General features: G+C 41.0%; 1 protein-coding gene across 4 annotated transcripts in view; it reads right to left on the reverse strand.

Moving 5' to 3' along the window:
- Nucleotides 1-22,817, reverse strand: part of LRRC36 (leucine rich repeat containing 36) — a 59,147-nt gene that overhangs the window by 9,961 nt on the left and 26,369 nt on the right. For all 4 annotated transcript variants that reach the window (XM_017852300.1, XM_017852301.1, XM_017852303.1 and 1 more), the window contains exons 6-9: nucleotides 12,073-12,197; nucleotides 10,127-10,178; nucleotides 8,032-8,472; nucleotides 3,843-4,141 (exon numbers count right to left, since the gene is read on the reverse strand). In XM_017852300.1, coding sequence (XP_017707789.1) covers nucleotides 3,843-4,141; nucleotides 8,032-8,472; nucleotides 10,127-10,178; nucleotides 12,073-12,197 — 917 coding nt within the window. The remainder of the gene's footprint in view (nucleotides 1-3,842; nucleotides 4,142-8,031; nucleotides 8,473-10,126; nucleotides 10,179-12,072; nucleotides 12,198-22,817) is intronic.

Below are 22,817 nucleotides of genomic sequence, written 5' to 3' on the forward strand. Positions count from 1 at the left end.
CTTAAAAAGTGAAAAAGAAAGATGATTTTGGCTGGGTGCGGTGGTCATGCCTGTAATCCCAGCACTTTGGGAGGCTGAGGCGGGTGGATCACAAGGTCAGGAGATCGAGACCATCCTGGCTAACATGGTGAAACCCTGTCTCTACTAAAAATACAAAAGAAAATTAGCCGGGCGTGGTGGCGGGTGCCTATAGTTGCATCTACTCGGGAGGCTGAGGCAGGAGAATGGTGTGAACCTGGAAGGTGGAGCTTGCAGTGAGCCGAGATCGTGCTATTGCAGATGCCGTCTCAAAAAAAAAAAAGAAAGATGATTTCATCTTTCAGTTTGGATTTGAGTAGCATAATATTATTTATGTCCAAGACAAAAACATAAGATATTCAAGGATAATTTCAAAGGTAACAGTATCTTGTATGATAAATTTTAATAGAAAATTTCAGACCAGGCCTGGTGGCTCATGCCTGTAATCCCAGCACTTTGGGAGGCCTAGGCACGCAGATCACTTGAGCTCAGGAGCTCGAGACCAGCCCGGCCAACATGGTGAAATCCTATCTCTACTAAAAACACAAAAATTAGCCAGGCGTGGTGGTGGCCAGCCTATAATCCCAGCTACTCAGGAGGCTGAGGCAGGAGAATTGCTTGAACCCAGGAGGCGGAGGTTGCAGTGAGCTGGGATCGTGCCGCTGCTCTCAAGCCTGGGCGACAGGGCAAGACTATGTTACAAAATAATAATAGAAATTTTCAGAAAAAAATTAAAAATTTGTTGTTTGACACCTACATCTATGGTTCAATATGTTATATAATAGAAAGATGAAATTGCAGAACATTTTAAAAATAGTATTATATTTTATAAAATAAATTGGGGAGTAATATAAAAAATTATAACTCGAAGTAAGCTTATATTTAATATATCAATATATAATAAACATAAATATTCTATAATATTTTATTTAAGACAGGGTCTAGCTCTGTACCCAGGCTGGTGTGCAATGGTGTGATCTTGGCACACTGTAGCCTTGAACTCCCGGGCTCAAGCGATCCTCCTACTCCAGCTTCTGGAATAGCTGGAACTATAGGTGTGCACCACCGTGCCTGGCTAATTCTACATTTTATTTATTTATTTATTTATTTATTTATTTATTTATTTATTGAGATAGGGTCTTGCTCTATTGCCCAGGCTGGACTGTAGACGCATGATCTCAGTTCACTGCAACCTCTGCCTCCCAGGTTCAAGCAATTCTCATGACTCAGTCACCCAAGTAGCTGGGATAACAGGTGTGTACCACCATGTCCAGCTAATTTTTGTATTTTTAGTGGAGACACGGTTTTGCCAAGTTGGCCAGGCTGGTCAAAAACTCCTGGCTTAAGTGATCTGCCTGCCTCGGCCTCCCAAAGTGCTGGGATTACAGGCATGAGCCACCATGCCATGCCTGTTTTTTTTTTGTTTGTTTTTTTGTTTTTTTTTTTTTTGAGACAGAGTCTTGCTTTGTCACCCAGGCTGGAGTGCAGTGGCCCGATCTTGGCTCACTGCAACCTCTGCCTCTCAGGTTCCAGTGATTCTCCTACCTCAGCCTTCTGAGTAGCTGGGACTATAGGCGTGCACCACCACACCCAGTTAATTTTTTGTATTTTTAGTAGAGATGGGGTTTCACCATGTTGGCCAGGATGGGCTCAAACTCCTGACTTCAGGTGATCTGCCTGCCTTGCCTCCCAAAGTGCTGGGATGACTTATACCTTTCAGAAATTAAAGAGTATATTTCTTTTTTATTTATATTCAAGCAGCTGTTTTAAAGCTTTCCATAAAGAGAAAAATAATGTCTAACAGAAAAAAAGGAGTTTTTAAGATCGTCTAGAAAAGCATATTGAAATTTTAACATTTATTTATTTGTTTATTTATTTATTTTATTTTTTGTAGAGAGAGGGTCTCCTGTGTTGCCCAGGATGGTCTTAAACTCCTGGCTTCAAGTAATCCTCCACGTTGGCCTCCCAGAGTGTTGGGATTATAGGTGTGAGCCATAGCATCTAGCCAGATTTTAACAATATAACATGAAATAGAGGTTAAAAAATTTCCTAGAGCATGTCTGATTAATATAACATCCCAAATACACTAAATGTTGCTGGATCTTCACACTGAATACATTAACACACAGTTAGTGTTCTTGTCTGGTAAAATAAGCATGGGGGACTGAGAATGAAAAGAGACCAAAAAACTAAAGAAAACATTACAAGACTGCCCCTTTGGTGCACAAAATTACAGCCACTTCCAAAGTTCTGAAAACTGAATAGAAAGTCTTTAAAGAGTAAAAAACAAAACATAAACAAAACACTCCAAACAAACCAACAAAACCCTATAAACCCACCCCAATGTGTAAGATTTCCAAAAGTGAAAATAAGTAACTAGAAATGGCTGTTTTTGACCAAATCTCCTGCTTCCTTACAGGGCAGTAAATGACTGACAAATGGTTCCTATGGCAAAGATTCTTGGGTACAAGGGAAGAGAAGACCCTAAGAGCTGGGGTTCCTCTAACCACATGGATGGATCTTCCTCATGATGGAAGTAGAACCTGGAGAAAATGAACATTCAAAAGACAAGAGAGGAGAGTAGAAGGCATTCTCCACAAGGGATGTAGGCAGAGGCAGGAGCAAAACTTGCTAAGAACTAGTAATGATAAAGTTTTATTTTATGACACTATCATACTAGGATATTTTATTTTATTATTTTTTTTGGAGACAGTCTCGCTCTGTTGTCTAGGCTGGAGTGCAATGGCTCCATCTCGGCTCACCGCAACCTCCTCCTCCTGGGTTCAAGCGATTCTCCTGCCTCAGCCTCCTGAGTAGCTGGGATTACAGGCATGCACCACCAAGCCCAGCTAATTTTGTGTTTTTAATAGAGATGGGGTTTCTCCATGTTGGTCAGGCTGGTCTTGAACTCCCAACCTCAGGTGATCCACCCGCCTCGGCCTCCCAAAGTGCTGGGATTACAGGTGTGAGCCACCGCGCCCAGTCACTAGGATATTTTGTAAAATGAATTACATGTATACTGTTTATGTGGGAATGGTTCTTGATTTTTCATTCATTCTCTGAACTACTTTCAGCTAAAAATCCCTTGGATAATCTAATTCATCTTCTGTTTGCTGCTACATTGGAAAAAAATTTAAATTGTTTTAACTTCTAGACAGAAAAGCAAAGCAATGCTTTTATTATTATTTTTATGAAACTGAGTCACTCTGTCACCCAGGCTGGAGTGCAGTGGCGCAATCTCGGCTCACTGCCACCTCCGCCTCCAGGGTTTAAGTGAGTCTCCTGCCTCAGCCTCCCGAGTAGAGTAGCTGGCACTACAGGTGCGTGCCACCACACCCAGCTAATTTTTGTATTTTTTAGTAGAGATGGGGTTTCGCCATGTTGGCCTAGCTGGTCTTGAACTCCTGACCTCAGGTGATCCACCCACTCAGCCTCCCAAAGTGCTCGGATTATGGGTGTGAGACACTGCGCCCAGCCTGAAGCAATGCTTTTGTAAGAACTATTTCATGTGCGGCTGAAGCAAATGTGTAAATATGATGAGACAGTAAACATAGATGCTACAGAGTTCAATCTTCAGCTGGAAGTAGATCAGGGACAGTTCTCCCTGTGATATAAGTGAGAAAATGGCAGCAGTGGGGGAATGACTTTCCCAAGAGCAGAAGGTTCAACAGACATTAGCTTGGCAGCATTAGCCACCAGCCTCTAAAAATCTCTTTGAATTTCTAGCCCTGTTGGTCAGAACCACCTCCACTCCCAACAGAACCCTCATTCTGGTCTTCAACCTGACATGTTTCTTGCACAAACACAAACAAGCCAACACTTGCCTCGCTGCCTGTAGCGTCTTGGAAATCATGCTTTAGATTCAGGTTGGCAAGGATATTGTCCTTCCATTTGAATCCTCTCTTCGATGGGCTTAATGACCTCTTAGTAAAAATCTTTCTGTCTTCTGAAGTCCCAGGAGACAACAGCAGTGTCCGCAGAGGAGTTGTCCTGTTTCCCAGGACAGCGTTGTTTGGGACAGAACCATGTGCTGGTGTTAAATCACTGAGGCTGGTAGATAATTGTTGCTCTACATTGACGAGTAGAGCAGGGTCACTGTTGAAATGGGTTGTGGCATACAGATCTGTGGAGGAAACAGAATGAGACATGAACCTGCCCTTTGACTCCCTCATGTCTCACTTCTATCCATACCTGGCCTGTAGTCCAAGGGTCATAATAACCACTCCCTAGCATACATCCTCAACTCTTTGACAAAACTCCAACTCTGGTTAAATCCAGCTGTCCACATATTTCAAGCCTACACCAGAGCAGGGGAACATAGCTGGAGAACAAAACGCATTTGTTCTGACCTTTCTAACTTTAAACTCATGACCACTATTATAACTGTGCCCTTAGTGGTGCCCAGTTCTTCTATTTTTTTTTTTTTTTTTTTTTTTTTTTTTTTTTTTTGAGAGAGTCTCGCTCTGTTGCCTAGAGTGGAGTGCAGTGGCATAATCCCGGCTCACTGTAACCTCTGCCTCCTTGGTTCAAGATATTCTCCTGCCCCAGCCTCCCGAGTATCTGGGTCTACAGGGAGGCACAACCATGCCCAGCTAGTTTTTGTATTTTTAGTAGAGATGGGGTTTTACCATCTTGGCCATGCTAGTCTTGAACTCCTGGCCTCAAGTGATCTGCTGGCCTTGGCCTTCCAAAGTGCTGGAATTACAGGCGTGAGCCACTGTGCCTGGCCTCTCCTAATATAATACTTTGGCCAATTTACTCTTCTGTTCTCTGAGACAAATATTTCACATCTCTTTTCAAACTTCCAACACCTTCTCTTCCCTTCTTACTCCCAGGTGCCAACCTCCTTTACTTCACTGAGAGGCAATCAAAGAAAACATCTATGTGATCACACCATCAAATCTACCAACTCTCCTGTATTTGTATTAATAAATTCTCTGCCTTCCTTCTTATTACAATAGATGAACTATCTGTGCTTTTATTTAAAGCCAGCCTCTCCACTGGTGGACTGGATTCCATTTTTTATTATGGTCCCTTTTCTCCCTGGCATCATCAGTTTTCCCTCCACTAGATCATTTCTACCAGGATCTCCTTGACCCCATCCCCTCTCCAGCTACAGTTCCATTTCTCTGGTTCCTTTTACTGCAAAACTCCTTGAAGGGGTTGATATGGGTTGGCTGTGTCCCCAACCAAATCTCATCTTGAATTGTAGCTCTCATAATTCCCACATGACATGGGAGGGACCTGGTGGGAAGTAACTGAATCATGGGGCAGGTCTTTCCCATGCTGTTCTTGGTGACAGTAAGTCTCACGAGATCTGATGGTTTTATAAAGGGGAGTTTCCCTACACAAGCTCTCTTGCCTGCCACCATGTAAGACATGACTTTGCTCCTCATTCACCTTCCGCCATGATTGTGAGGCCTCCCCAGCCATGTGGAACTGTGAGTCAATTAAACCTCTTTCCTTTATAAATTACCCTGTCTTGGGTATGTCTTTATTAGCAGTGTGAGAACAGACTAACACAAGGGTTGTCTATATTCAGTAACTCTACTGCCTTGCTTCCAATTTTTTCTTGAATTCACCTCAGTGAGGCTTTCATTCTTTTTTTTTTTTTTCTTTTGTTTGTTTTGTTTTGCTTTGTTTTTTGTTTTGAGACGGAGTCTCGCTCTGTCGCCCAGGCTGGAGTGCAGTGGCGCGATCTCAGCTCACCATAAGCTCCGCCTCCCAGGTTCATGCCATTCTCCTGCCTCAGCCTCCCAAGTGGCTAGGACCACAGGCACCCACCAACACACCTGGCTAATTTTTTGTATTTTAGTAGAGACGGGGTTTCACAATGTTAGCCAGGATGGTCTCGATCTCCTGACCTCGTGATCCACCCGCCTCGGCCTCCCAAAGTGCTGGGATTACAGGCGTGAGCCACCGCGCCTGGCTGAGGCTTTCATTCTTATGCATCCCCTGAAGCTGTTCACTAATGTCTTCTTCATTGCCAAATACCATAATCACTTCTCAGTCCCAGGCTCCCTCCCTCCCTGTCAGAAGAAGCATTTGACCTAGCATTGATGACTCCCTCATTCTTGAAACACATTCTTCACTTAGCTTTCAGGATATCACTTCCTCTTGGTTTTTTCCCCTCTATCTTACTGGCTGCTGCTTTCTCACTCTCCATGATGGTTTCTCTTTATCTACTTCTAATTGTTGGAGGGCTCAGGACCAGTCCTCAGATCCCTTTTCTATCTATATTTACTCTTTCAGTGAGATTTCACCCAGTCTCACAGTTTTACTGTCACCCATACACTTATAATCTCCAAATTTATATTTCCAGCCATACCTTCTTCCCTAAACTCTGCACTAGTATGTCCAATTACCAAATTGGCATCTCTGGAAAGTTTTAATAAGGCACCTGAAACTTAAGATGTCTAAAACCCAACTCTTGATATTTAAAATCTTAAAAATCTAAAAATCTTAAAATCTGTATCTCCCATTCTTTTCCATCTTAGTAAATGAAAGCTCTGTTCTTCTAGTTATTCAGACTCAAAACCCCAGAATCATCGTTAACCCTTTCTCCCACACTTCATCCTGGATCCATCAGCAAACCATGGAGTGTCATCTTCAGAACATATTCAGAATCTGACTACTTCTCACCACCTCTACCGCTATCTGTCTAGCCCAAGCCATCATCATCTGTTACGCTGATTCCAATCTCTTAAAGCATTAAAAAAAAAAAAATTCTACCCTGTTCCCCATAGTCTATTCTCAACTCGACATTCACAGTAATTCTTAAGTGAGATCACGTCACTCCCTTGCTACAAACTCTCCAACTCCTTCTGATCTCACCCAGAATAAAAGTCTGGCATCTTTCTTACTTCAGCTATACACTCTACTTTCTTTGCTGTGGCCACACTGGCCTCCCTGAGGTTCCTGGAACATGAAAAGTATGTTCCAGCCTCAGGACTTTTGCATTTATTCCCACTGTCTAGAAAGTTCTCCTCCCAGACCCACATGGCTTACACTCATTCAAGTCTCTACTTTTATGGTGCCTCATCAGAGAAGCTTTCTGGAACATTCTGTCTAAAGCATCACCTCCTCCTTTTCATGCTCTATGCCCTTATGTAATTTTTTCCACAGCACTTACCATAACCTGACATATATTTACATGTTAAAATGTTTATCATGTGTCTTACCCCATGAGAATATAAGCTCCATGAAAGTAGGGATTGTCTTATTATGGTAAAATATACATGGAACTTTATTTTGTTTGCTACTTTATCTCCAGACTTAGAACAGTGTCTGGGACACTGTAGGTGTTCAATGAGTTTGGTTGAATAAGTAACAGAAGAGTGATCTCTGTCACTAACTCTGAAACTAACTTCTGTTTTTGTTTTTGAGACGGAGTCTTGTTCTGTTGCCCATGGAGTGCAGTGGCCTGATCTTGGCTTACTGCAACCTCTGCCTCGCAGATTCAAGCAATTCTCCTGCCTCTCAGCCTCCTGAGTAGCTGGGATTACAGGTGCACGCCACCATGCTCAGCTATTTTTGTGAGTGCGTGTGTGTGTGTGTGTGTGTGTATGCATGTGTGTGTATTTTTGGTAGAGATGGGGTTTTACCATGTTAGCCAGGCTGGTGTTGAATTCCCGACCTCATGATCCGCCCGGCTCAGCCTCCCAAAGTGCTGGGATTACAGGCATGAGCCACCGTGCCTGACCTGAAACTAACTTCTGAAAGTAACTCAAAATAGAAGTGACTGTGAGTAAAGACTAGATGTCCTGGGATGCTACTTAACTAAAATAGCAAGTAGCTGTGATGCTCACTTTCCTATAAATTTTCCCTAATATATGTATCATGTTAAACTCATACCCTATAGATTTCTGGAGGTTCCAAGGACCACTGGTGACCCTAAAATACAACTTAAGAAATGCTAATACAATTTCAGAAGGTTTAATTCCAAAATTTTCAGTTATATCTTCTACCTTCATGCCTATGAAGAAGAGCTGTAAACTGACAGGAAGCTGTTACCTGAACTAAGCTTCAAAAGCCTTCTAGTGCTGGAGTCAGGGTTTGACAGAGAAGTCAATAAGTCTCCACAGGAATGCGAAGCAGTGGCCTTTATGTTATTTGAAGGCTTTATGCTGTACTCTTGATAGTTCTTGCTTCTCTGAGGCCTTTTACCAAGACTTCCATGCAGGGATAGAGTTGGAGAATAATGACTGTCATAATTTTCCAGACCAACATCTGAAGGTAACTGATAGGGATGGATCTGGCTAGAATCACCCACATCCAGGCATTTACTCAATGAGGCATCATGGGTAAGCTGAAAAGTATCAGATTTTGGTATCAATTCCTTTTCTGGAGAAGAACCTGAAGACTTATTGTCCAAAAAAGATACTTGGTACCCTTCTCTAGTCATCTTCTCTGGGGATCGGACTGTGGACTGACGAGGCGAGTAGTGTCTGAACTCTAAACACCACCAAGGGAAAAAAACAAAACATGGTAAGAATTCTTTGTGGCCTAGCTGGGAGTACCTCTGTTCACTGAACATACTCTCTGCCAGAAACACCTCTCAGGAAGAGGTGATTTATAATTCTGATTAATGGTAGCATAAAGTGATGAAAGGACTTCCACATGGAACACCACCACCACCAATAAAATGTGGGACTTTTGTGTAAACAGTAAATAATCTATAACATTCTGGAGACAAATTTTTTTTTTTTTTTTTTTTTTGAGACAGGGTCTCACTCTGTCATCCAGGCTGGAGTGTAGTGGTGCAATCTTGGCTCACTGCAACCTCCACTTCCCAGGTGCAAGCAATTCTCGTGCCTCAGCCTCCCGAGTAACTGGGATTACAGGCATGTGCCACCATGCCCAGCTAATTTTTGTATTTTTAGTAGAGACAGGGTTTCACCATGTTGGCCAGGCTGGTCTCGAACTCCTGACCTCAAGTGATCCGCCCGCCTCAGCCTCCTAAAGTGCCGGAATTACAGGCATGCCTGGCTAAGTTTTGTATTTTTTGTAGAAACAGAGTTTCACCATGTTGGCTACGCTGGTCTCGAACTCCTGACCTCAGGTGTATCCACCTGCCTTCGCACCTCCCAAGAGTCTGGGATTACAGGCATGAGCCACTGCGCCTGGCTGAAAAAATTTTTTTTTAATTAGCCAGGTGTGGTGGTAGTCCTAACACTTGGGAGGCTGAGGTGGGATGATTGCTTGAGCCCAGAAGTTTGAGGTTATTATGAACTCTGATTGTGCCATTGTACTCTACTCCAGCCTGGGCAACAGACTGAGACCCTGTCTCAAAAAAAAAAAAAAAAAAAAAAAAAAAAAGGAAGGAAGGAAGTGGGAAGGGAAGAAAGAAAGAACGAATTGCCTAGAAATCTACACCCATCTAAAATACCCTTCAAGAATGATAGTGAAATAGAGGCATTATCACATAAAGAAAAGCTGAAAGAACTCATCACTAATAGACCTATATAAAAGTATGTACCACTATAAGGAAAGGAAAATGATATATCAGAAGGGAAGCCTGGGAAGAAAAAGGAAGTGAGCAAATAGTGTTAAATAAATGGATAGATTTAAATCTACATTGACTATATAAAAAATAATATCTTGTGAAGTCTTTAAAAATATAGAGAATTAAAATTCATAATAACAATGTATAAGTCAGGAAAGAGTAAATGAAATAAAGTACTATAAGGTTTTTGAATTATGTAAAAGAAGACTTAAGGTATTAACAATTTAAACATTATGTAAGTTAACAATACATATTATCATTTGGGGAATAATACTAAAATATAGAAAAGCATATAACTTATAAACTAGTAGAGATAAACAAATGGATGAATAAAAAAATAATAAATACAAAAGAAGGCAAGAAAGGTAAGAAAAAGAATAGTCAGCCAATGCAAAAAAAAATCAAGAACAAAGGTCAGAATATCCACTCTTTAGGCAGAGAAGTCCCACAGGTTACTAATCATCCAGGACAGTCCCTCACAAAAGCAGAAATTATTTGACTAAATAGGCCCCCGTATTGAGACATCTTCATCTCCCAAATCCCATCACATCCAGACTTCTCTGATTAGTATGGGGGAAAATACTCAGTGAGCAAAATATTTACCATCTTCCTGGTGATTGTCACTTGGCATCTCCCTTCTTGCCACTTCCTGTGTCTAAAAAAAGTTCGAAAGTTTAGGTAGAAGGAAGTCCATGTGCGTTCAAATGTGAGCTTATTAGACCAGGGGTTCAGAATACTTTCCCGTTAATGGGAAAGACTATCCTTGCAAGTTAGGGAAACAGATCTTTAAGCAAAGGTCCAGTTTAAGTCTATTTTAAAACAGTCACGGCCGGGCGCGGTGGCTCAAGCCTGTAATCCCAGCACTTTGGAAGCCCAAGGCGGGCGGATCACGAGGTCAGGAGATCAAGAGCATCCTGCCTAAAACGGTGAAACCCCATCTCTACTAAAAAAAATACAAAAAACTAGCCGGGCGAGGTGGCGGCACCTGTAGTCCCAGCTACTTGGGAGGCTGAGGCAGGAGAATGGCGGGAACCCGGGAGGCGGAGCTTGCAGTGAGCCGAGATCGCGCCACTGCACTCCAGCCTGGGCGACAGAGCGAGACTCCGTCTAAAAAAATAAAAAATAAAACAGTCACAATACAAGGAGATTCCAGAGTTGCTTGAATATCCTTAGGAGGTAAAGAACATAGCAAACAATGACTGTACTTTCTCTGCTTTAGATAGCTCAGCATACAAGGTAGATGAGGCCACTTTCCAACTTTGCTTTTTCTGTTTAAAGGACTTTCACACTTATTGTACCGGCTGGTAAAGCTGTCAACCACCATAGCTAAGGGGGTTTTAATAGGCTGAAAATTAATCTGAGGCATAACTAGGCAAGGACTGAAGCAAAACAGAAAGTCATCTAGGGTTTGCTTTTAAAAAAATTATCTTAAAGTATTCAGTGTCTTTTGGTAGTCATGGAGAGAAAGAAATCCCACTTCCTTAATTCTTAAACTAAAAGATACAGCAAACTATTAAATTTCCTTTTTTCTCACTTCAAGAAGTAATTTCAGAGAAGTTTTTTTGTTTGCTTTTAATCTAAGAAGTGCTATTTAAGTGGAGATTGCAATACTGGTTGTCTCCATTTCCTTAAGTCAATACAACATGGTTTTAAACAATGGTAACTAAGATCGTTTCTAAGTCACCCAAGTAGAATCTCCAAAAACAAAGAAACTGATTAAATGCTTATCTTTTTTAAAAGGTGAAGGCAGTCTATACCCGAACTGAAAAGAATAGTACTTTTTACTAATTCAGTCTTGATTATCCAAATTATGGATTAATCAGAGCCTTGCTGCTTTTCTTTCTCCTCCTGGCTGTTTTCTACAATTTTATTGTTCATAAATATATCAAAGAAAAGGCAAAGAAAGGGAGAAGGTGAATATGAAGCAGTCAGTTCTGCTCCTTGTATCATATTCACTCACACAAACAAGCCTTACATAATGGTTGCATCCCTTCTGTCACCAATTTTTTCAATAAAACCTTATTTTTCACTACTCCCCCATCTTGCATGATCTCTATCTTCCCATTGCCCACAACTTCCATGCCATCTTTACCCCTTAAACTTTACTTTTTTTGTCACACTGCAGAGGCAGCTTTGCGAAAGTCATACCTAAAATGTAAGACTCAGCATTAAAGGGCAGAGGTAGAAAATGTAAGAAGCAAGACAACAGGAGATGGAGATACTGGATAGAGAGGAGAAAATTTAAAACCAGCCAAAAACTGTAACAGTTGCATTCCTGTTTGAGGACCAAAATGCCTGTCATAGATATGCTAAAGTTATATGTATAAATATATGACATTAGATAACAGATTAGTGTGAGAGAGACGGAAATGGGAGATTGAAATTAATGGAGAAGGTACTCTGCATTCTGTCCTGCCCTTTCCTTTAAAAGGGTCTAAAATGCCTTCAAACAAGTCCTCTGAGACCTTCATAAATAATTGAGAGCCCATTGAATTATCAGTATTAATCATTGACTAGCCAACAGATCAGCAGGAGAGTGAATACATTACCTGTGTCCCCAGTGGGAAGGTGTCTAATTTCTGATCAGGTGTACCAATGCCCTGAGTTGCAGAAGTACTTAGGGAATCCTTTATTTCCCGGTTGGGGAAGGGAATAAAAAGTCCTTTGTTTGAGTCTGTGTTAAAAGAAAAAGCATACAATGAAGCATTGACCAGACTTCAAAGACAGCATGTCTAATGGAAAGATACTAAAAGGAAAGTCACAAGATTGAGTGCTAGTTCTGGTGCCACCACTTAGAGACCACGTGAATTTGAGCAAATCACTTAACCTCTCTACATCTCTCACTTCATTTGGAAAACAGAGATGATAAAGTCTAAACTTTCTATCTCTTAGGGTTGAGCCAGGTTAAAACAGGATAATGGATATGAAATGGCTTCATAATTTATGAAGTGCTCAACAGAAACTGAGTGGAAGGCAAATACTTTGCACATTTCCTAAGCTAATAAATAATTAACTTTGATACCAATTAAATAATTTCCAACTACAGGGGGAGATGCTGGGAATAGACTTCTGGTATTACACATCTCCAGGGTACTAATCAGCAGTCAGCACTGATTGACCATATCAAACCAGCCTTTTTTTGCCTTACTTTCTCTCTTTTGTAAAAAGAGAGAAACTAAGCTGGGCATGGTGGCTCACACCTGTAATCCCAGCACTTTGGGAGGCTGAGGTGGGCAGATCACTTGAGGTCAGGAGTTCAAGACCAGCTTGACCAACTTGATGAAATCCTGTCTCTACTAAAAATACAAAAATTAGCTGGGTGTGGTGGTGCACACCTGTAATCCCGGTTGCTCGGTAGGCTGAGGCAAGAGAACTGCTTGAACCCAGGTGGTAGAGGTTGCAGTGAGCCAAGATCGCGCCACAGCACTCCAGCCTGGGCGACAGAGCAAGACTCTTTCTTGGGATTACATGCATGAGCCACCAGGCCTGGTAAGATTTGTTTTCTAGTGACAGAAAATAATTTTTAAAAAGCAAAGGAACTAGCATTCCATTTTCATTAAAAAATACTGTTAGGGCCAGGCACGGTGGCTCACACCTATAATTCCAGCACTTTGGGAGGCCGAGGTGGGTGGATCACCTGAGGTCAGGAGTTTGAGACCAGCATGGCCAACATGGTGAAATCCCGTCTCTACTAAAAATACAAAAATTAGCCAGGCGTGGATGCCTATAATCCCAGCTACTTGAGAGGCTGAGGCAGGAGAATCACTTGAACCCAGGAGGCGGAGGTTGCTGTGAGCCGAGATCGTGCCATTGCACTCCAGCCTGGGCAACAGAGCAAGACTCCATCTCCAAAAGAAAAGAGAAAATCCCATTAGTATTTTGCAGTTCACCTTTCAAATTTTCGTGTTAGTTCAATACATATATTCACAAAAAAGTGACAAATAAATTTTAACTTTTTTCCTGTTTTATAATTCTATTTTTTTACCAATATTTTTACTGTGATTAGAAAATTATTTTAAAATAAAAAAATAACAAAAACTATAGCCTAGTTCTGGTCACTTTGGAAACTGTTATCAAGAAGAGCCTGTCAGCAATTCTATTACAGGCCAGGCACAGTGGCTCATGCCTGTCATCCCAACACTTTGGGAGGCCCAGGTGGGTAGATCACTTGAGCCCAGCAGTTCAACACCAGCCTAGGCAACATAGTGAGACCCCCATCTCTATTGAAAATACAAAAATGAGCCAGGCGTGGTGGCACAAGTCCCAGCTACTTGGGAGGCTGAGGTGGGAGGAACCCTGAGTTTGGGAAGTCAAGACTGCAATGAACTGAGATTGTGCCACTGCACTCCAGCCTGAGTGACAGGAGTGAGACAAGAATGACAAGAAAGAGAGAACGATTCTATTAGGCTGTCATATTTGTACAAAGGTTTTTCCACTCTTGATCAATACATTTATTAACTGTAGAATTCTGGGATTTGGGGTCTTCTAGGGGGACTTGAATTAAAACAAAAGTTTTGCTTTTGTTTAAGGAATTTTTTCCAGCAGGATTATGTAAGAAGATAGTATCAAGAACTTGGGCCTTTGTCAAACAATGCACTCTTATGCTCACTTTCATCTACTGGTTCTGGCAACAGAAAGCCACTATAAGCCAGTGCAACTGAGAGTAGACAGTGAATAAAGCCAGCCTCTTGAGAACCAGCCCTTCTATCCATTTGGGGCTCTAAGATGCTTTCTATTTCTGAATTGCTTTCTGGGACTGAAATGTCCTACTTAAACACAAGATGCTCTTCCAACCACTGGACTCGACAGAACTACTTTTCTGCAAGTGACGTGAGCTATCAACCTTTTTGTCCTCTGGTTCCCACTGCAATAGTACTACAGAAGAAACAAGGTGAAGCAGAAACTGCTAGTTGTAACACAGTTTTTGTGCAAATGAGAATGGTTAGTAGGCTGTGACTTTGGGTTCAGGCTTCCTCTTACCCTTATCCTGCGGAACAAGACTTCGCAGGTGTTCAAGACTCTGCTCCATCCTGCTTTTCCTTCTGCAGCACATATGCTCTTTTCCAGATTCACAGGTTCCTTTTCTTTCAACCTATGTATTGGTTCAAATCCCCTACCACCTGAACTTCTTGCTGAGTGCTCTCATAGTTCTCCTGGGTTTTAGCTATCACTTCAATCTGAGTGACTAAATCTAAATCTCTTAACCCTGGTCTCTTTTCTGATGTCTAGACCTAAATTTCCTGAACAGCCCCCAATTAGTGCCTGCACACAACTAAAAAGTCAATATTTTCTTTCTTTTTTTTTTTTTTTCCCTTGAGACAGAGTCTTACTCTGTTGCCCAGGCTCTGAAGTGCAATGGCACAATCTTGGCTCACTCCGCCTCCTGGGCTCAAGCGATTCTCCCACCTTAGCCTCCTAAGTAGCTGGATTAGCCCAGCTAATTTTTTTGTATTTTTAGTAGAGATGGGGTTTCACCATGTTGGTGAGGCTGGTCTCAAACTCCTGACCTCAAATGATCCGCCCACCTTGGCCTCCCAAATTGTTGGGATTACAGGAGTGAGCCACCACACCCAGCCAAAAATCAATATTTTCTAACCAAACTCATTATCTTCATTTCCAGGCCCACTTCTGCTGCTGGTGCCTCCTCCAATCTTGTTATCGGCATTACTATCACCCAATCACTTAAGATACAAACTTGTTATTTGACTCTTACTCATCTGAAATCTCAATTACCAAGTTCTATAGAATCACTCTATAACTGTGTGAGAAGCTTTATTTTAATTGAGATATAATTCATATATCATACAATTCATCCTTTTACAGTATACAATTCAGTGTTTTTTAGTATATTCACAAAGTTGTACAACTATCACCACTATCTAATTCTAGAATATTTCATCACCCCCAAAGAAACCCCATATCTGTCATTCCCAATTTTTCTCTCCCTTCCATCCTCTGGCATCCAACAATACACTTTCTGTCTCTATGCAATGGCCTATTCTGCAAATTTTATATAAATGGAATCATACAATATATGGTCTTTCTGTCTGGCTTCTTTCACTTAGCCTGATGTTTTCAAAATACATGTTATAGCATGTGTTAGTACTTCATTCCTTTTTAATGCCTGAAAATGGATATATCACATTTTGTTTATTCATTCTCCAGTCAATGGCTATTATGAATAATGCTGCTTTCATTCCTGTACAAGTTTTTGTATGAACATAGGTTTCCATTTCTCTTAGGTATATACCTAGGAGTGGAACTGCTGGATCAAATGTAACTCTATGTTTAACTTTTTGAGGAACTGCCAGACTGTTTTCCAAAACAGCTGCACAATTTTACTTTCCTACCAGCAATGTATGACGACTCCAATTTCTGTACATCCTTGACATTGCTTTTTTTTATAGCAACTTTTTAAATTGCCAAAACTATTTTATTTTTTATACATATTACTTCATCACTGGATATTAAGCCCAGTATTCAATAGTTATCTTTTCTGCTCCTCCCCTTCCTCCCACGCTCCCAGTCATTGCTTATTAGATGTCCTTTTGATTCTAGTCGGCCTAGTGGATGTGAAGTGGTATCTCCTTATAGTTTTGCTTCGCATTTCCCAGATGAATAGTGATGTTGAGCATCTTTCATGTGTTTTTGGCCAGCTACTTATCTTCTTTGGAGAAATGTCTATTCAAATTCTCTGCCCACATTTTTTTTTTAATTGGGTTGTTTTTGTCTTTTGTTATTGAGTTGTAAGGGTTCTTGTAGAATGAGTTGAGTACATTAGCTCATGCCTGTAATCTCAGCACTTTAAGAGGCCGAGGTGGGAGGGCCGCTTCAGGCCAAGAGTTCAAGACCAGCCTGGGCAACATAGCAAGGCCTTATCTCCACAAAAAATACAATAGTTTGGTGCTAAAAAAAAAAAAAAAAAAAAAAAAAAAAATTAGTGGTGACATGCCTGTAGTCCCCACTACTCAGGAGGCAGGAATATCACTTAAGCCCAGGAGTTTGAGGTTGAAGTGAGCTATGATTGTGCCACTGTACTGCAGCCTGGGCATGCCACTACCCTCTGGTTTTTAAAAATATAGAATGAATATTAATTAGATCCTACTCAGATATATAGTCTGCAAACATTTTATCCTATTCTGTGGGTTGTCTTTCCACTTTGATAGTGTCCTTTAAAACATAAAAGATTTTAATTTTTATGAAGTCCTTTGGTTGTTTTTTGTGTCATATCCAAGATATAGGATCACTCTTGAAAAAACAAAACTGATGCCTTACTCTGCCACTATTATGACTAAGTATGTCATATACAACAATCAAGAAAATGAAGCAATTTGTATTCTGAGATCATTTTTTTCTTGTCTTATTTTATTTTTAATTTTTTTTTCTTGTCTCAGTTTATTTTATTCTTTTTCTTCAGACACAAAATATATCCAGCCCTTAATTCCAAAAACAAATGTAATTATGACATGTTGTCCAGCCCAGGTTTGAACATCCATATAATCAATGCAATAGGGCAATTTGTTTGAAAATTGTTTTCTATTTGTAATAATAGAGAAATGGCTTTATCATACAGATACAGGGGCAAATAATAGCTACTTCTACTATCAGTAATCCCAGCTGGATGAGGCTCCATTTCACATGTTTGTACAAAGACCCTGCAATCAATGGGAGGCTGAGATCTGGCCAGATCCCCTTCAAGGAAGGACTTGCTGCCCAGCAGCTGGAGGGCACTTCAGCCGTTTGCTCTTCATTCAGAGTCTGTCTTAGCTATCAAGAACCATCTCCTGATGCCATTCTCTTCCAACGACAGTTCACTCCCTGTGACAAAGCTTAGGCAGGTCCAGACATTTCAGCCTAGTAAGGGACATTCTGAAGGTAAGTTCTTACTCTAGAGCTGTCTCTCTGCTTAACCCTCTTTCCTCCCCTTCCTCTCAGTGTTACTCTCAAATAAATATATTGTACCCCAGATTCCACTGAGATAAAAATATAAGAGCAGAAATAACTTGGCTTTCACTAGTCTCCAAAACCATTTCTTTTAAATTGCTAATCACCAATAAAAACAACACAATCCCTGACATTTAAAATATTAATATGTAATAACTATTGCAGATATAATAATTATTAAAGGTAATTGGTGAGGTGGTTTTTTTTCCTATCATGAACAGACTGTGTGTAATCTTAGTCACCTTGTATTTTTCCCCCCTTTAAATAATAGTTGTGTCTTATATTCATAAATTCCATTTTTCTGAAGTTTGAACTACATAGCAAAACACTGCAGGTAAAAATACTTCATGTTTTGTATCCAGGCTTTCTTTTCGTATCCTCCAGGACTTAATCAACCTGTGCTTCCTCATCTGCATTTATTTTACCATTGGCCTCCTAGGACAGGTCCTCATTACCTCCCACTAACTAAATCTAGCTTGAGTTACCTCTCAAAATCACACATTTAAGCATGCCTGGCCTCTAAGAGATCCTTAATTATTACCTATTTTCAAGAGAAGAAAATGAACATAATTAGTAAAGAAGGCCTTTGCAACTTGGCTTTATCTCCAGCTACGAGCTGAGTCAATTTCCTGACCTGTTTCACCTGTCTGCTGCTGCTTTCCCCTCTACATTGCTGCTGCTTTTCTCTCTACCTTTTCCCCTGCAACTATGCCCACTGAACTCTATTTGAATGCCCAACTAAAGTGTTGTTTTGTGCAGCCTTTTCCCAGGCCTGCAATGAGTACTAACTGCAACCGCCTCTCCTCCATCCCTCTGTATCTCTGCCACAGTGAAACTCTTGTCTCACAGCAAAGCCTGACTTGTGACCTAATTAGCTGTAATAAATCTCTCCAAAATGGGAGTATGTGAAGATGTGACACTATTTTAATCATGTCCTTGTCTGCCTACCCCCAACACAGGATTTGCCCAGTAGATACTCATTTCTTTGCTGAACTGCTCTCATTTCCACTGACAGAGATTGCTAATTGCCTCTCCCCCATATTCATTATTCCTCCCTTAGAACTCTTCCCATGACAGCCCTAGATTGTCAACATCTGGATTTCTATAAGAGAGAGAAATGAACTTCTATCTTGTTCAAGTGACTATTTTGAGAAGTCCCTGCTATTCCAAGCTGATTTTTATTCAGCCAAAACTCCATCATGGCTAAACCAAGAGATGACATGGATCAACATGTTGAAATGGGATGGTTTTCAATGCTAGACACAGGAATGAGCCACTGAGGGTGGCTGTGGTGGATTTTTCCTTGTTATTTTAGAATAAGATATTAGATCAGTATATCTTCGGTAGGACTCTATTTAAAGGCAAAGAGAACTGGCAAAAAGAGTGAGTTAGGTCGTTTTCAACTAGTACCTACAGGATAAACGTAGATTGTTCTTAGTAAGGCATTCACTGTTCTCCAGAACTTGACCTTCTACCCAACATAAACCTTCCACCCAAACCACACTGACACATGGCTTTCTTCATGACCTACCATGCTCCTTACCACTTCCAGACAGTAATTCACACCAACCCCACCAATCAAAATGTGCTGCTCCTCTTTTGAGGCCATTCCATTGCTGTCTAGCCTGTAAGGTCTGATGGCTTTGTTTCCATATCTGCCATAAAACCTTTCTCCACTGCCCCCAGCACACACTGGGCTTCTGTAGCATGTCACTAGCCACATCAGTGTTTCTCAAGCTCAATGTTCTAATAAACTCTGAGAACAGGAGTCCAGTTTGAGAAACTATAAGAAACTAAACTCAGTATATAAAAAGTTATCTTAAAAAGATTATATTGGAACAATTTGGCAGTTTCTTACAAAGCTCAACATACTGTTACATGATCCAGCAATCATGTTCTTTGGTAATTACTCAAATGAGTTGAAAACTTATGCCCACACAAAAACCTGCACAAGGTTGTTTATAACAGCTCTAGTCATAATTGCCAAAACTTGGAAGCAACCAAGATGTCTTTCAGTGGGTGAGTGGATAAATAAACTGTGGTACATCCAGACAATAAAATATTATTCAGCACTAAGAAGAAATGAGCTGTCAAGCCATGAAAAGGCATGGGGGAAACTTAAGTGTATATTGCTAAGTGAAAGAAGCCAATCTGAAAGGCTACATACTGAATGATTCCAACTATATGACATTCTGGAAAAGGTAATACTATGGAGACGGTAAAAAGATCAGTGGTTGCCAGGAATTAGAGAGGATGAAGGAATGAATAGGTAAGCACAGAGAATTCTTAGGGCAGTAAAGCTATTTTTGTATGATAGTACAAAAATAGTACAATGGTACAATAGTAGAATGGTAGATACATGTTGTCATACATTCATCAAGCCCATAGAATGTACAACACTAAGGACGAAACCTAATGTAAACTATGAACTTTGGGTTATAATGATGTGACAGTGCAGGTTTATCCGATTGTAACAAATGTACCACTCTGGGGCAGGATATTCATAGTGGGGGAGGCTGTGCGTGTGTGCAGGTAGGGTTTATGGGAACTCTACTGCCTGCTCAATTTTGCTGTGAATCTAAAACTGTTCTAAAAAATAAAGTATGTTTTAAAAATCAGATATTGGCCAGGTGCAGTGGCTCACATCTGTAATCCCAGCACTTTGGGAGGCCCAGGTGGGTGGATCACTTGGGGCTAAGGGTTCCAGACCACCCTGGCCAACATGGTAAAACCCTATCTCTACTAAAAACACAAAAATTAGCCAGGCGTGGTGGTGCATGCCTGTAATCCCAGGTACTGGGGAGGCTGAGGCATGAGAATCACTTGAATCCAGGAGGTGAAGGTTGCAATAAGCCAAGATGGCACCACTGCACTCCAGCCTGAGCAACTTAGTGAGACTCTGTCTCAAAAACAAAAAAAGTTTCACTAAAATGGATGGGCTTTGGTCTGGGTCATAAAGAAGGGTAGGATTTGAGTAAAGCATTACAAGCAGAGGGACAGCATTAGTTTAGGGACAGAGGAGGGAGAAAAGAAGGACTATTTGGGGAGGAAGGAGTGGTTTGATTGAGTATTGGACATTGTAGTTGACAAACAGGAGATAAGATTTCAGTTTAGGTTGAAGAGCTTAGGGGAGTCTTATATGCCAAGTAAAGGAGTTTAGACTTAATTTAGTAGGGGAGTAGGAGCCAGAGAAGTTTTTGAGCAGGTAAGCATAATGAATTATCACAGCTGTGTTTTAAGAGAATTAATCTGGCAGCAAAGTACAAAATGAATTGAAGGAGTAAGAGACTGTGAGGCAGTATCATGTAATGGTTAAGAGCACTTTGATGACAGATGGACCAGAGTTTGCCTCCTAGCTCTGCCGCTTACTGTATAACTGGGGCAAGTTATTTCACCTCTTTGGGTCTCAGTTTCCTCACCTGTAGAACCATCTTCAAGGTTGTTGTGAAGATTAACTGAGATAATTAACCATGCCTGGTAAAAAAGACTATCAAGAAATGGAAAGGGGCTGGATGTGCTGTAATCCCAGCACTTTGGGAGGCCGAGGAAGGCAGGTCACTTGAGGCCAGGAGTTCGAGACCAGACCGATCAACATGGTGAAACCCCGTCTCCACTAAAAATGCAAAAATTAGCTGGGCACAGTGGCACGCGCCTGTAATCCCAGCTATTCCAAAAGCTGAGGCGTGAGAATTGCTTGAACTTGGTAGGCAAAGGTTGCAGTGAGCCGAGATCCTGCCACTGCACTCCAGCCTGGGTGACAGAGTAAGACCCTGTCTCAAAACAAACAACCAACCAAAAAAACCAAACAAAAAAAGAAATGAAAAGGAAGGCTCGTCAATTGCGGATCATACTGTAGGGCATGAACATTCAGCTCAGAGGAGCAGCAGCGGCAAACCCCAACATGATTCTGGGACAGGGTAATGGGAAAGTTGTGGTGATACTGATGAAACCCTAGGAGCTGTTTAAGGCTGGGGGAGAGGGGCTCATTTGTTTGTTTGTTTTGGGGGTTATTTTGGACATGTTTAGCTTGATAGGCTGTTAGACAGTGGTGATTCCAAGTGTATATTACAAGTTAGTCAACAGAAATACGGGCCTGGTGCAGAGAGAGACCAGTGCAGGTTGTCAAAGCTAGACCAATATATTTAAGACATGAGGAAAGAATATAAAATAAATATAAATAAATAAAACAGGCTGGGCACAGTGGCTCACGCCAATTATCCTAACACTTTGGGAGGCTAAGGGCGGCAAATTGCTCAAGCTCAGGAGTTCAAGACCAGCCTGGGCAACACAGCAAAACGGCAAAACCCCCTCTCTACAAACAAATACAAAACTTAGTTGTGCATAGTAGCACACACCTGTAGTCCCAGCTACTCAGGAGGCTGAAGTGGAAGGATGGCTTGAGCCCAGGAGACAGAGGCTGCAGTGAGCTAAGATTGTACCACTGCACCCCAGCCTGGGCAACAGAATGAGACCCTTCCTCAATAAACAAACAAACAAACAAACAAACAAACAAATAAATGAAACATTTATTTACGTACAAATAAGGCTGTAAAATAGATGAGATCAATAGAGTCAAAGAGAAAAAACAGGAGAGCCCAAAGATGTAGCCTAGGTACGCCTATTTCGGGGATATGGGAAGAGAGAGAGGAATCTTTCAAAGACTCAACGATTATGTGGTTAGGAGACTAAGAGGAGGATCCAAGACAGTGGAGGTTCACTGCCATTCGAAATGATTGGTGGAAAAACACCATTGTGAACAACTGAGCTAGGGAGAGATGTTCTCCAGAAAGTTTTCTCCTAGCCTGTGGCATGGCCATTAACGTGGCATAACCACTTTGATCATATTGGATTACCAACAGTGCTTACTGGCAACACTCCCCAGGGAATCCAGCACAAACACAATTTTCGGTGGAAAACAAAGCTCCTTAACGTTTTGAAGTAGCAAAATAAATTTGATATTAAAAAAAAAATCTAGGCAACAGCTGGAGCTTCTAAGAACTTTTAGAAATGGGCCCTCTAGCAAAGCAGTTTGTTCTGAGAAGAGAAAGTGCACTTTCAGACTTTTTAATTGTGTTAATGAAGTAATATGGCATAAATGAAGTCTAATTCAGCTCACACAAAAAAGAGGTTGTCAAATTATGCTTCAATGTGCTTTTCTCTGTCTAGAAATGGATATTTAAATGCCTGTACCTAGAAAAAAAGACTAGGCTGTATACCAAAAGTAGTATACCAAGGAAGGCTGTATACCAAAGCATTAACTAGGACCAAACTGTTGTTTTTCATGATTTTCAGTCTTTTCCAAAATTATTGCAACAAAATTGTATCAATTTAAAAATATTAAAATGCTATT

Source organism: Rhinopithecus bieti, unplaced genomic scaffold (genome assembly GCF_001698545.2).
Source record: "Rhinopithecus bieti isolate Rb0 unplaced genomic scaffold, ASM169854v2 scaffold_34281, whole genome shotgun sequence".
NCBI lineage: Eukaryota > Metazoa > Chordata > Mammalia > Primates > Cercopithecidae > Rhinopithecus > Rhinopithecus bieti.